The sequence below is a fragment of the Bison bison genome, unplaced genomic scaffold (assembly GCF_000754665.1).
Source record: "Bison bison bison isolate TAMUID 2011002044 unplaced genomic scaffold, Bison_UMD1.0 scf7180017864325, whole genome shotgun sequence".
In the NCBI taxonomy this organism is placed as follows: domain Eukaryota; kingdom Metazoa; phylum Chordata; class Mammalia; order Artiodactyla; family Bovidae; genus Bison; species Bison bison.
This window is the reverse complement of record NW_011494897.1, coordinates 1,291,762-1,305,830: the sequence shown is the minus strand read 5'-3', so window position 1 is coordinate 1,305,830 and position 14,069 is coordinate 1,291,762. Positions and strand designations below refer to the sequence as shown.

The following is a 14,069-nucleotide window of genomic DNA, read 5'->3' as shown; positions in this document are numbered from 1 at the left end:
GCTATCCTGGAGCATCTGGAGAACGGGGCGGAGGCGGCGGAGAGCGAGGCGAGCGCCCGGCGCCCGGGGTCCCGGGGCGCACGGAGGGTGCACCTCGCCGTCCTCCCAGAGCGCTACGAGCCGCTGGAGGAGCAGGTGCCAAGCGAGAAGCCCAAGAAGAGGTACCGGAAGAAGCTGAAGAAGTATGGCAAGGTAGGCATTCCACCGCCCCCAGTGCCCTGGGTTGGGCATCCAGACGTCTGCCAGAGAGCTGGAGTCCGATCCCTGCAAGCCTGACGCTCTCAGCCTCTCTGCCCTGCCCTGCGCCCCTTCTGCTCCCGCGCCCGCCACCGCCCTCCCGCCCCCCGCTATTCTTTCCTGGAGCCCCGAAACGGCTCCGTGAACTGGGCAGTGGGGAGAAAGCGACTGCGGAGAGGGATCGAACTAAACGAGAGGTTTCCCTGCGCACAGGTCCCCGGCTTCCCCCATGCTGGTGGGTGAATAACATTCCCAAGGGTCAATTACCAGGTGGTTCTTGTCCTAGGGGTGTCTTCCCACTCCCCTGTGTAGTCGGGAGGACAGGAATCAGTGTCCCTATTTTACAGATGGGAACACTGAGGAATTAGCGTGTTTTGGTGACTTGTAGAAGACAGCCCAGTTGGAAAGCAAGGAGTTACAACCCAGTTTATCTGTTTTCCAGCAACATCCTCTCAAGGACATCCCATTAGCTGAGAATTGTTGGCGTAGTACTCTTGCCTGGAAAATCCCATGGACGGAGGAGCCTGGTAGGCTGCAGTCCATGGGGTCGCTAGGAGTTGGACACAACTGAGCGGCTTCACTTTCACTTTTCACTTCCATGCATTGGAGAAGGAAATGGCAACCCACTCCAGTGTTCTTGCCTGGGGAATCCCAGGGACGGGGAAGCCTGGTGGGCTGCCGTCTATGGGGCGCACGGAGTCGGACACTACTGAAGCGACTTAGCAGCAGCATTCCCCTAAATATTCTCAAGGTGATTTCCAGGGCCTGGGAGCGCAACAGTCCCTAAGTATTCACTCGTTGAATCTACTTTTCTCCCAGTGTGTTTCTCTGCAAACACACCGTCACTTGCCTGGGGGTGGGGGTGGGGAGGGGGAGAGACAGAGAATATGAATATGGGATACAATGGCAGTTTCTTTCTCAATGATCAAAGCCCCAAAGCAGTTCCCAAGTTCTTCTGCCTGTAAACCCTTAAAGCTCCTGCTGCGTCAGGCCCCTGGAGCCGGACAAGGCAACAGGAGCTCACTCTGTCTTGGCCAAAGGGCAGGGGCTCCACCTCATTTTTGTCCCTCCAGTTATCTGTGTCCTCCAGCAATCTCTTATCGTACCTGAAACTGACCAGTCTCCACACCTAGCAACTGAGCTTTGTCATCTTCTTTAAAGGTGTGTCAGCAGCTCTGGGACCAATAAACAAGTAGGCAGTGGCAAAGTATATTAATAAATCTATATTAGTAAAAAGTATAAAATTGGGACTTTCAGGCTTAGAGTCATGCGAGGATGAATCATCCTTTTTCCTTTTTTTCCCAGTTGAGCACCAAAAAAATCATTGTTTGCCTCAGTTGGTGAACTGATAAATGTGTGAATCCCAGCTCAGAGGCTGGCTGAGCTGAAGATGCTTTGGGAGTTCTAACAATGTGCCAGACATTGTGCTGAGCACTAGAGATCTAAAATGGGTATGATGTAGTCGTGCCCTAGCAGAGTCTTCCTGGGGAGATGCTGGCATATGGGTCACTGCCCTGGAGCTACATGGAAAGAGCCTGGGCATTTTATCTTCAGGAACAGGTTGTAAAGTCAAGTTTTTCAGATCAATGGTGACATGGAAACTGGGCACAGAAGGATGAGTCAGGACTTCACAGGTTAATGATGAGGTTCTAGTTCACATTCACTAGCGTGATTATTAGAAAAACAAACAGAAAATTGCAAGTGTTGGCAAGGAGGTAGAAAATTAGAATTCTTGTGTGTTGCTGGTGGAAATGTAAAATGGGGCAGCTGCTGTGGAAAACAATTTAGCATTTCCTCAAAAAATTAAACACAGAACTAACATATGGCTAGTGTATAAATACACAACAAGGACCTACTGTATAAAGCACAGGGAACTAGAGTCAATATCTTGTAATGCTTTTTAATGAAAAACAATCCGAAAAGGAATATATATATTGGTGGCACAGTGCTAAAGAATCTGCCTGCCAATGCGAGAGATGAAGGAGACTTGGGTTCGATCCCTGGGTTGGGAAGTTCCCCTGGAGGAGGAAATGGCAACCTGCTCCAGTATTCTTGCCTGGAAAATTCTATAGACAGAGGAGGCTGGCAGGCTACAAGTCCATGGAGTTACAAAGAGTTGAACACAACTGAGCATGCATGCACCATATGTAATGGTAGTTCCGGTAATTCCACTCCTAGCTGTATACCCAAAAAAGAACTGAAAATAGGTACTCAAACAGATATATATGTATACGTGTTCAGAGCAGCATCGCAATAGCCAAAGAGTGGCAACAACTCGAATGTCCATCAATTGATAAGCGGGTAAACAACATGTAGTACACACACACGGTGGAATATTATTCAGCCATGAAAAGGAATCAAGTACATGCTACAACATGGATAAAACACGGTGCTAGTTGAAAGCAGCCAGACATACAGGGTCACATATCATGCATATGATTCCATTTATATAAAATATCCAGAATGGGTAAATCAAGAGAGACAGAAGGCAGATGGTTGCTTGCCAGGGACTGGAGGGAAGGAGAAATGCAGAGTGACTGCTTGCTTAATGTGTATGGCTTTGCCTTTGGGGTTGATGAAAATATTTAGAAGTAGATAGAAGTGGTGGTTGCATACCATTTTGAATGGGCTCAATGCCACTGAGTTGTTTGCTTGACAATGGTTAATTTTTACATTATGTGAATTTCACTTCACCTAAAACAAACAAACAAACAAGAAAGAATTCCACCAGATAGAAAAAGGATGGGGTACAGGGCAGAGCGCTAGCAGAATCGAGGCAGTGACAGCTTTGCAGGGTCACACGCTGGTTCAGTAGACCAGGAAGCCAGGTGAGGACACTGTCACGTTAGAGGTGGATGTGCCCTTTCTGCCCTTCAGTTCCCAGGGTGCAAATGAGCCACCCCTCTTTGTTGAAAATCCATGACATTAGCCAAGGCTCAGCTAGAAATGTTGGGAGGTGACATTTTGCCAGCTTTCGTCACCAGGCAAAATTTTATCTCACTTCGGTCAGGGGAGTAAGAAGAGATCTGCAGATAGTTCCATGGAAGGGCGAAGAAAGTTCCTTTCTATCTTTTAGCCACTCAAATCCTTCATGCAGGTGCTTTCCTGCTTCTCTTTTTTGGAAAAAAAAATTTTTATTTTTGGCTGTGTTGGGTCTTTGTTGCTGTGCTCAGGCTTCTCTCTAGATTTGGTGAGAAGGAGCTGCTCTCTCGTCGTGATCTGAAACCTTCTCACTGCAGTAACTTCTCTTGTTGCAGAGCATGGGCTCTAAGGCAGTTGGGCTTCAGGAGTTGTGGTGTACTGGCTTATTTACTCCGTAGCGTGTGTTATCTTCCTAGACCAGGGATCGAACCGGTTTCCCCTGCATTGCAAGGCGGATTCTTAAGCACTGGACCACCAAGGAAGCCCTCCTGCTTCTATGTACAGAAAGGTGTTTGGCTTTTGTGAACTGTCCTAGGATAGGCCCCCTACCCTCTGCTAACCCTTGGCCCTGAGTAGGGTCACCCCAGGGCTGTTCTGGGTCCAGTGTCTGGCAGGAAGCTCTGGGCTCTGAAGGCTGGGTGCCCAGGACTCTTGGTGGTCAGGGGCCCCAGTTGATTTTGAAGTACTAGAATATTCAGATGGAGCCTGGGTTGCTGGGAAAGTGCCTGTTTTTTGAGTGAAGGAGGCGGAAGTACTTCTTTGGTCTTACAGTCTGCTGGGTGCTCCATTGCACACACAACGTGCCATAGCTCTGACTCCTCTTAACGACCTTGGAAAGCCCACAGACTCCCATTATGCAGTGAAGGAAACTGGAGTTTCAGGAAGTTAAGCTCTTTGTTCAAGGCTGCACAGCTTGAGAGAAGCCGAGCTGGGCATCAGGACCCTCTCCTGGCCTCTGCTTATGCAGAAGCAGTTAGGATGGAGGCAGGAGCGGGTTAAGGGCACCAAACCCCAAACGTAGGTTCAAATAGGAGGTCATCTTTCCCAGGCACCTCTGGGAGCCACAGGAAGAGGTGTAGGTTTAAAAAGTTACTAAATTTTGTTAATCGGGCTGCTTGAAGGGAGTTAGGAGAGGGGAAACACAGGGTGTGGAATGACCTTGAGCTCAAGAAGGTATTGGCCCCATGTCTATGTGGGGTTAGGACACGGGCCTGGAGCCGGACTGCCAGGTACAAGCTGTGCTCAGCCTCCTGCTGGTTGTGTGCCCTTGGGCTCTGCTCTCCTTTCTGCCTTGGTTTCTCTGTCACATGGGCTGTGGTAAGGAGTGAATGAGTTCATCCACGCAGAGGTCTCAGAGTGCACCTGGAATGTGATGACAGTTCTATGACTGCTGCTGACTGTTTTCTAAGAGATGGAGGAGAGACCGCATATGACTGGTTCTTTTCTGATTTTGTTTAATGAGCTGTATCTCAGGGGGAAAAAAATCAGCTCCCTGGAGAAGGAAACGGCAACCCACTCCAGTATTCTTGCCTGGAGAATCCCATGGACAGTGGAGCCTGATGGGCTACATACAGTCAGTCCATGGGATCGCAAAGAGTTGGATATGACTGAGCGACTAACACTTAGCTGACCAGCCACCTCAGCTTTGTGCCTGGGGTGTGAAGACTGGATTTTATATTCCGGGGAAAAGACCCTTTGTTGAGAACTGGTTTCCTTTTGGAAACTGGACCCCGACATCCTTGGGGATTAGTTGAATGCCCGGGAACCCCTAGAAAAGCCACATTCCCTGTATTAGATTCCCTGTAACAGATTACCACAAATACAGTGATTTAAGACGACACAAACTTGCTTTCCTACAGTTCTGGAGACCAGAAGTCCAAAATTGGCCTTTCTGAGCTTCCGTCAGCAAGCTGATTCCTTCAGGAGGCTCCAGGGGAAAACCGTTTCTTTGTTCTTTTCAGGTTCTAGAGGTGCCCCCCTCCCCGCCACCCTGCTCCACGTCCAAGGCCACTGGCATAGCATCTGCAGATCTCTTTCTCTCTGTCCCTTTGCTTCTGTCACTGCATTGCCTTCTCTCTGAGTCCTCCAGAATCACTTTTATAAGACTGGCTGTTCTTATTTGGATCCTTACATTAATAAAGATATAAGAATCCTTATAATGATCGGGCTCCCCTAGATAATCCACAATCCATGGTAGTCCCTCCAATTCAAGATCCTTCATTAACTGACGTCTGCAAAGTGCCTTTTGCCAAATGAGGTGGCCTATACACAGATTCTGGGGATTCGGACTCTCGGAAGAAGGCATTATCCAACCCTCCACACTGTCCTGTGATCCCCCAGGCCCCTTTGCCCTTCTGAGAGATCATTTGGTTTGAAAAAGCTCTACTCAGATCAAAGATTGCAAAATCTGCTCCCTCCAGTGACACTGAATTGGTCGATGGTAATATTTTGCATTTCTTTGCATCACATTTCTCAAGTTCTGTGTTTTGACTATGTTCTAGCTAATGAGCTATTTTAGTAACATCTTTTTCTCACGGCAAAGATGAAGTGACAAGCAGTTTTTTTTAAAATAGCAGGCAGAAGGAAGTGGATGTACAAATACCCATAATGTCAAGTTTAATGAAGGCAGTCCGTGATTCTAGGTGCTTTCCTTATAAAGGGTGCTCTGGACTGTTAGAGGACAACTTTTGTGGTTATTTCAAACAGATAAGTAAAATTCTCTGAATCTTATCACACATTTATAGAGATGTATCTTTGAGTAGCATCACCTCTCTATCCCGGACACACACCCTAATGTCCCACTGAGAAGCTGATGACACAGTGTCCCAGGAATCAGTGTCTAAAAATGCCATCAAAATTACTTTCATCTCTCAGAACTCCTCCTTTGGCCTGAGATCAGCCAAAGGAAACACTCAGGCCCTTTCTGGATGCTGGGCATACAGTATCGAGCAGGACCTCATTCTGTTATCCCAAGGTCGATGAAAGCCAAAATAAGCCAGAAATCATAGGAAAGTACAGTCTTAAGAAACTTCCCTGAACAGACAACAAAATATCTTAGATTTTAAAATTACTACCACAAACCTAAACTACCATAAAGTAAAAAGAAGCAGAGGTTATTTTCCAGTACTGCCGGATTTGGTGCCAGGCACTGTTCTAGTGGGCTTCGCTCATAAAGAACCCGCCTGCCAATGCAAGAGATAAGGGTTCAATCTCTGGGTAGGGAAAATCTCCTGGAGAAGGAAATGGCTACCCACTCCAGTATTCTTGTCTGGGAAATGGCATGAACAGAGAAGCCTGGTGGGCTGTAGTCCATGGGGGTCTCAAAAGAGTCAGACACAACTTAGCAACTAAAAAAACTGTTCTAAGTACTTTCCTTGCATAAACCCATTTAATCCTCTTTATCCAGTGAGGTGGTCACCAAATATTATATAGGTGAGGACACTGAGGCCAAGGAAAGTTAAGTAAGTGACGGGGGGTGGACTTTATGCCCAGGCTACAAGCAACTGCAAGGTTACATCTGCCTTCATGAAAGAAGGGAAGTGTATGTGGGAGTGAAGGACACAGATCCTGAGATGAGATTTCTTTGGGATTGAAGTTCAGCTCTGCCTCTTACCAGCTGTATAATCACAAATAAACTTAACTCCTTGGTGCTCCCTTCTTGTTGAAGCCTAATAACCAAAGGCCTCTAGGAACATACGAGTAGCCAGTCGAAGTTAGATTTTTCTGTTTGTTGCAGCAAGGAAGAGTGTTTGCCAGAGGAATCATGAGTCCTCAAAAAGTAGAGACCTCAAATAGAGAGGTAAATATTTGAGTAGGAGCCAAAGATATAAATTTGGGATTTATCAGCATACAGGAAATACTCAAAGTCATTGGAAATGGATGACATCACCTGTGGAGAAATTCTAGGCCAAAACATGTTTTAAAATAAAAAATAAGGAACAGTACTGAAGAATAACATTTTAAAGTTTGATTGAAGGAATAATCCAGTGAAGAAACCTGAGGAGGGCCATTAAAAAAAGAACAAAATAATGCCATTTGCAGCAACGTGTGGACGTAGAGATCATCATACTAAGTGAAATAAGTCAGAGTCAAATATCATATGATGCCACTTATGTGTGGGCCTTCCTTTGTGGCTCAGCTGGTAAAGAATCTGCCTGCAATTCAGGAGACCTGGGTTCAATCCCTGGATTGGGAACATCCCCTGTAGAAGGGAAAGGCTACCCACTCCAGTATTCTGGTCTGGAGAATTCCATGGACTGTGTAATCCATGGGGTTGCAAAGAGTCAGACACGACTGAGCAACTTTCACTTTCATATGTGGAAACCAAAAACAAAAAGAGAGATAACAAATGAACTTATTTACAAAACAGAAATAAACTCACAGGCATAGAAAACAAGCTTATGGTTACCAGAGAGGGAGGAGGGATAAGTTAGAAATTTTGAATTAGCATATACACCACTGTACATAAAATAGATAAACAACAAGAACCTACCCTATAACACAGGGAACCATATTCAATATCTTATAATGACCTATAATGGAAAAAATCTGAAAAAGTCTCTATCTATATAGATGGATATATAATATATCCTTTCTACAATGTTTCAGACATACAGCAAATGATCCTGTCATATATATATATATATATATATATATATATATATATTGCCTGGAGAATCCCCATGGACAGAAGAGCCTGGCAGACTACAGTCCATGGGGTCGCAAAGAATTGGACACAACTGAGTGACTAAGCACAGCACACACATATACAGATATATTTACCCCACTCCAGTACTCTTGCCTGGAAAATCCCATGGGCGGAGGAGCCTGGTAGGCTGCAGTCCATGGGGTCACGAAGAGTCAGACACGACTGAGCGACTTCACTTTCATTTTTCACTTTCATGCATTGGAGAAGGAAATGGCAACTCACTCCAGTGTTCTTGCCTGGAGAATCCCAGGGACGGGGAAGCCTGGTGGGCTGCTGTCTATGGGGTCGCACAGAGTCAGACACGACTGAAGTGACTTAGCAGCAGCAGCTGTATATCTGAAACACTGTAAATCAACTATACTTCAATTTTAAAAATGTTAAAAAATAGAAAAGAAAGCTGAAGAAGGGCTGCGTGTGAGGTAAGAGAAAAATCAAAATGACTGTTTCATTTTGGCCACTGTTTCATTTGGCTACTCTTTGGCCAAAGCGGCCAAGAGTCAGGGGGAAGACAGAAAGGTGCTCATTGGCTCAGACAACATGGTGGTGGCAGATGGCCATGGCCAATCTGTCCTGGATGGGTCAGAGTAGAGGACGAAAGAATAAGGAGGGGGGAAGTAGAGGCAGTGTGTGCAGATGACTCTTTTCATTGGTTTGGCGTGATGTGGGCAGGACCTAGAGAAGGCCGTGGAGTTAAGGGGACAGCTGAGCATATGTGTGAGCTAAGGGGGGGTGATCCAATGGGGAGGAAGAGGGTGATGATGTTGGAGAAGGGAAAGCTGGAGGGAAGGGGAAGAGGGTACCAAAAGCAAGTGGCAAGGGAATGGCCGTAGGGGTACTTTTTCCCCCTGGGACATGGCTAGGTGGGAGGAGAAGTTAGGGCAGGTGTAGACAGTGGTAGAGCATGACTGGGTTCCCCAATGACTTCTGAGACTTTCAGTGAGAGAGAAAGTGGGATCATCTAATGAGGGTATGGACACAGTGTGTGTTCGTGTGTCCTGGGGGCTTGTGGAGAAAGGAAGATGTAAGAAATCCTATCTGGGAGAGAGGGACAGTCAGCCTACTGGACCAACGGACCAGGCTGGTCAGGCAGTGTTGGTGTCAGAGTGAGGCTTGCAATTGTGACCAGGGATTTTAAGTGGTCATTGGAGCTGGAAGCATTGAGGACGGACAGACAAGATGTATGATGACATCCAGGTCACCTCCACAAATGCTGTCGTCATGGAGACAGAAGTTGAGGGTGGGGAGAGAAAGGGGGAGGGGCAGCAGCACTGTCAGTATTAGCTGGTGGTGGTGGTCTTCATTCCTTTGTTGCGACTGCACTTGAATCCCTTGGATACCCTCTGACTGGCACCAAGCCTTGAAGACAAGGAAAAGGAAGAATGGATACGAAGAAAGTAAGGCCCAGCCCTTACCATTAAGGAGTGTAGAGTTGTATCAGGAACCCCAAACCATGGGCACAACAATGACAGAGCTGCGGGAGACTTTAGAGACACAACATGTGGATCAGACGGGGCGTGTCCTGGGCTGAGACGGAGGACTGGGTGGGCTTTCAGCTCAGGTGAATGAAGGAAGACTTGACCCAGCCCTCCTCCGATCCAGTAACAGAGGACAGTAGGCTTTGTTTCAAATAATACAACACTATCGGTTTGGTTTAAAATTTTACAAATATTTATTAGGCTGTGCCAGGTCTTAGTCGTGACATGTGAGATCTAGTTCCCTGACCAGGGATTGAACCCAGGCCTCCAGCATTGGGAGCATGGAGTCTCTGCCACTGGATCACTAGGGAAGTCCCCTGGTTTGGTTTTAGAACTAGCAGCTTCACGGTTGTCTCCAAGAAGATCTTTGAATTACCTGGAAACTTGTGGGGCTGGAAAGCCCTTGTCAAGGTGCTGAGGTCTGTTCTGATCCCCCACGTGTTCTTCTGATGGGGTTCCATGTGGGGTGCCAGAGAGGTGGGAAATTGCTGACTTGCTCGTTTGCCCTGGGGAAGTGAGGCGAGATGACTCTGTATGTATGGCACCATTATGCATGAAAGATCACAAAGTTGCCTCATCTAACCCTTTGCTTTTCTCCTCTGTTCCTAAAAAATAGAATGTTGGGAAGGTTATCACCAAAGGATGCCGCTACATCGTGGTCGGCCTGCAGGGATTCGCCGCCGCCTACTCTGCCCCATTTGGCGTGGCCACCAGCGTGGTGTCGTTCGTCCGCTAGTGGGAGCTGCCTGGGTGGACCCTGCAAAAATAATCGGAAGCCTCTGTTCTGGGAACAGTCCAAACCCAGGAGCATTTCAGACTTGAACCCACAGAATACTCGGAAGAGAAAAAACTGTCTTGGTTGAACTGGATGAATGTCATGGATGAGTCATCCCCATCCATCTGCTGAGCTTCCACATCTCTTGGACACAGGTGGCCCTACTGGACAATCCTGCAGAGAATTAGGCTGAGGTCGGGTTTGGGATTAGCAAGAGTTTGCTAAAACCGGAGCTCCCCGTGAAAGATGGCAGGGGGTGGCTGAGAGGCAAACACTTGGCCGGAGCCAGTGCTCTGGGTGGGCAGCAGAGTGGTGAATAGGGATGGGGTGGGAGGTGGGGGATTTTGATTTGGAGTGAGCCAATTTGCTCGATTCTGAAAGTTCTCAGGCTGACAGAGCTCCCAGGCCGTGCCTGCCTCGGTTCTGAGAGTACCCAAGGAACTGTTTGTTCCTAAAGTCATCCCCCCATCTCCTTTCTGCACTCCTTTGCCACCAGAAGTTTAATTACAGGCTTGAGAAGAAGGAGGAAAGAAAAATCTCTTTGAAGGCGCCGATGCTTTGAAAACCATGCTGACACTGTGTCATGACTGTTTCAAGTAGATGAAAGCTTGTCACTTTCACCTTCTCTGACATGAGTGTGCAGGTGGTGATGGGGGAAGGAGGATCAGCAAGTTCAAGTGCAGGTTGTTTGAGGGAGGGAGGGCTCCTAAGGGCGGCCAGGCCCAGTCCAGACCATTCCAGCCTGGCCGCGTGTGGGGCTGGCCAGACCCGCCTGCAGGCAGATAGCCAGCTGAGGTCATGGGCTTCCTGACCCAGCTGCCAGGTACCATCAGCCCCGTCATCCTTGGCATCAAACCGACAGCGGGTGCTCTGTCTTGAGAGAAAAACACCTAGAAAGGAAGTGTATGATTTAGAAAAGGAACCAGAAAGTAGGAGAAGGTATGAAGGAAGCAGAAGGAGAATGCTGGATGAGAGAAGTGGAAGCACGGGGACCAGCTCTGGGTTATCAGTGTTGAAAAGTCTTAGGCTCTGGATGTGGGCGAGGGGAGGCTACGTGGTCAGTGGTGCCACGCTGATGCTTCCAGACCCTCTGAGGCCCGTGAGCTCACATTGGCTGCCCTTGGAGTAGACTTTCCTCTCCTGTGCTGCCCAATTTGACATCATCTCAGCTGGATTCAAAAAGTTGGGGTGGGTGAGAGTCCTCGACCTGGAGGATGATCTGTGGACTGCCACTGAGTCATTGGATAGGGAGGTGCCCACTGCCAACCCCCATAACACGCCCCTGTTCTGACCTGGTTTCCAGAATAATAATTTCCAGTTCGAAATAGTTATTATGAACCAGTCTGCAGGTTCGGTGATGACACCTACTTGTTGCCCTGTGAAGTTTTCCTGGGGAATGAAGGCTCAGTTGCTCACGCTTCACCCATCAAACCTAGCCAGGAAGTGGAGAAAGTTGGAAGACAGACAGACAGATGGATAGAAAGAGGAATGAGTGGAGGGGAGAGTGTTGTAGCTGTGAAGCTAGATTCTGCTTCACATCCTGGAGGCTCATCATTGAAGGTGAGCTGGGACCTAATTCCTGCATCATTCATATTTGTGAGGAAAAGAGAATAGAAATGGCCCTGTGTTAGCACCAATGGCACATTTTCACACATGTAAGATAATTATAGCATGCCCTGCCACACTGGGAGTCAGGGAAAAGGAGACATCAGGGGAAAGAAAAGCAGAGCTTCGTTTAGTGGGGAAGAGAGTCAGGACTGCTGATCACAGGAAAGGCAGATGGGGGAAGGAGCCTGCGTGGGTTGGGAGCACACCTTCCTGGTGGCCCAGCGCTGCAGACTTGACCCAGAGAACCCTGTTGAGTTTCTCGGGGGACCTCAAGTGTGGCCTGGGAGGGACAAGAGCGGCCAAGGCCCATCCAAGGGCGAGCTTCCCACTCCAGCCCCAAGTTAGAGACACTGTAAGGCCAAACACATTTGGCCCCTACGTTTTGGAATTCTGGTTAAGAATTAACCCAGAAATTGCAAAAGTCGAAACTTTCCAGGACCATCCCTGTGAAGGTCTGTGCACAGAAAATGAACCGTTCTAAGCACTCAGCTGAGTTGTCATTTCCTCCAAGACAGGGTACCCATGCTGCAGCTTACTTTTCTGCCTTTTCTTTCTCTTCAGTTTTTGTTTTTTTTTTAATATCAGCATCCACACTCTACTAAAAATTGAATTTTAGAGCTTTGCCTTTACATGATTGACCAAGAGGCTTCTTTTGTATGTTTTCTTCATCATAGTCTGTAAATAAAAGACCTGATTTGTCTAATGTTTCTGCGTGTGAAGTTTTTCTCCTCCACCCCAGAGAGTGAGGGACACGTCCCTGGGGCCCCCACCAGGAGCCCAAGGCTTCTCCCCAAGACCAAGGGAAGGGATAGGGACTCTGACTCCCTGGACTCAAGGTTGAGGGGAGTGAGTTCTCCAGAAGCTCAGTAGAAGAGGTGTCTATGTAGGGGCCTCAGCTCATGTGTTGGTTAAAAATGATTTCCAGAACCTCCGATTTGGATTTAGAGAGTCTAGAGTGGGGCCAGGAATCTGCATTTTCTACCACAGTCTAGAAGATTCTGAAGTAGTCACTGACCTGCCTGAACTGGGAGATGCTGGTGCCAGGGACAGCTGCAGGTTGCATGGGCCAGTGGGCTCCAAAATGGAACCTGTGGTCAGCCAGGTGTCAGTGCTTGATGAGCCCATGAAACATGCATACTCATTCAGCCCTACCGGAGCATCCGGACGAGCTGTCATTACACTTCCAGGCAGGGTAGGGGCCACGCATGTCAACCCACCCTGAGGCTTAGGACAAAGCAGAAGCCAGATCCCAGAGGTCCTCCGTTGCCTTGAAATCACCCACACTGGCCCCTTGCCCACCACCTGTGCTTTGTCGGAGAAGCTCCAACTGGTGTCTGACCAAGAAGCACCCGGAAGCAGGATTTGAACTCACACCTCCCTGTGCATTCACCAATATTCCTGGGCATGCAGTGCCCTCAGCAGAAAGTGGTTGTGGGGCTGGGAAGCCATCAGTGCAATTTTAGATTCAGGCAGCTGCTGTGACAGGTTTTGCACCTGCCATGCCTCCCCCATCCTTCTGCAAGAGCAGAGATGAACTGAATTTAACTTTGTGATGCCATCATCCCCCAAAATGTTGTGAAACGGTTATAGATGTTCCTGTAAGTTTATTTCATAATGCCATGCCCTCCTCCAGGGGATCTTCCCGACCCAGGGATTCAAACCAGTGTCTCCTGCAGCTCCCACATTGCAGGTGGATTCTTTATTGCTGAGACACCGGGAAAGCCCAATACAAATTATACACAGAGTTAAAACAAATGCCCTCAGCATCCTTGTATAGGCTGCATCTGAGAGGCTCCATGATTTTGCCAAAAGCCTAGATGGTTCCTGAGTAAGAAAAGCTCAAACTCCCTGACCACTCATGGTGGAAATGGGGAAAAATTAATAATGCGTGGCCCAACAATCCCACTACTGGGCATATAGCCTGAGAAAATCATAATTGGAAAAGACACGTGTACCCCAATGTTTGTAGCAGTGCTATTTACAATAGCTAGAACATGAAAGCAACCTAGATGTCCATCAACAGATGAACAGATAAAGTTGTGGTACATATATACAATGGAATATTATTCGGACATAAAAAGGAACACATTTGAGTTAGTTCTAATGAGGTGGATGAACCTAGAGCCTGTTATACAGAGTAAAGTAAGTCAGAAAGAGAAAAAACAAATTTTGTATATTAACGCTTATATATGGAATCTGGAAAAATGGTGCTGATGAACCTATTTACCGGGCAGGAATAGAGACTTAAACATAGAGAATGGACTTTGGACACAGCAGGGGAAGGAGAGGGTGGGTCGAATTGAGAGCATAGCATTGAAACGTATACATTATCACATATAAAATA

General features: G+C 47.6%; 1 protein-coding gene across 1 annotated transcript in view; it reads left to right on the top strand.

Moving 5' to 3' along the window:
- Nucleotides 1–12,428, top strand: part of LOC104998223 (chromosome unknown open reading frame, human C1orf115) — a 12,703-nt gene extending 275 nt beyond the window's left edge. The window contains exons 2-3 of the mRNA XM_010853300.1: nucleotides 1–192; nucleotides 9,959–12,428. Of these exons, the coding sequence (XP_010851602.1) occupies nucleotides 1–192; nucleotides 9,959–10,078 (312 nt within the window). The 3' untranslated portion in view covers nucleotides 10,079–12,428. The remainder of the gene's footprint in view (nucleotides 193–9,958) is intronic.
- Nucleotides 12,429–14,069: the final 1,641 nt, after the last annotated feature.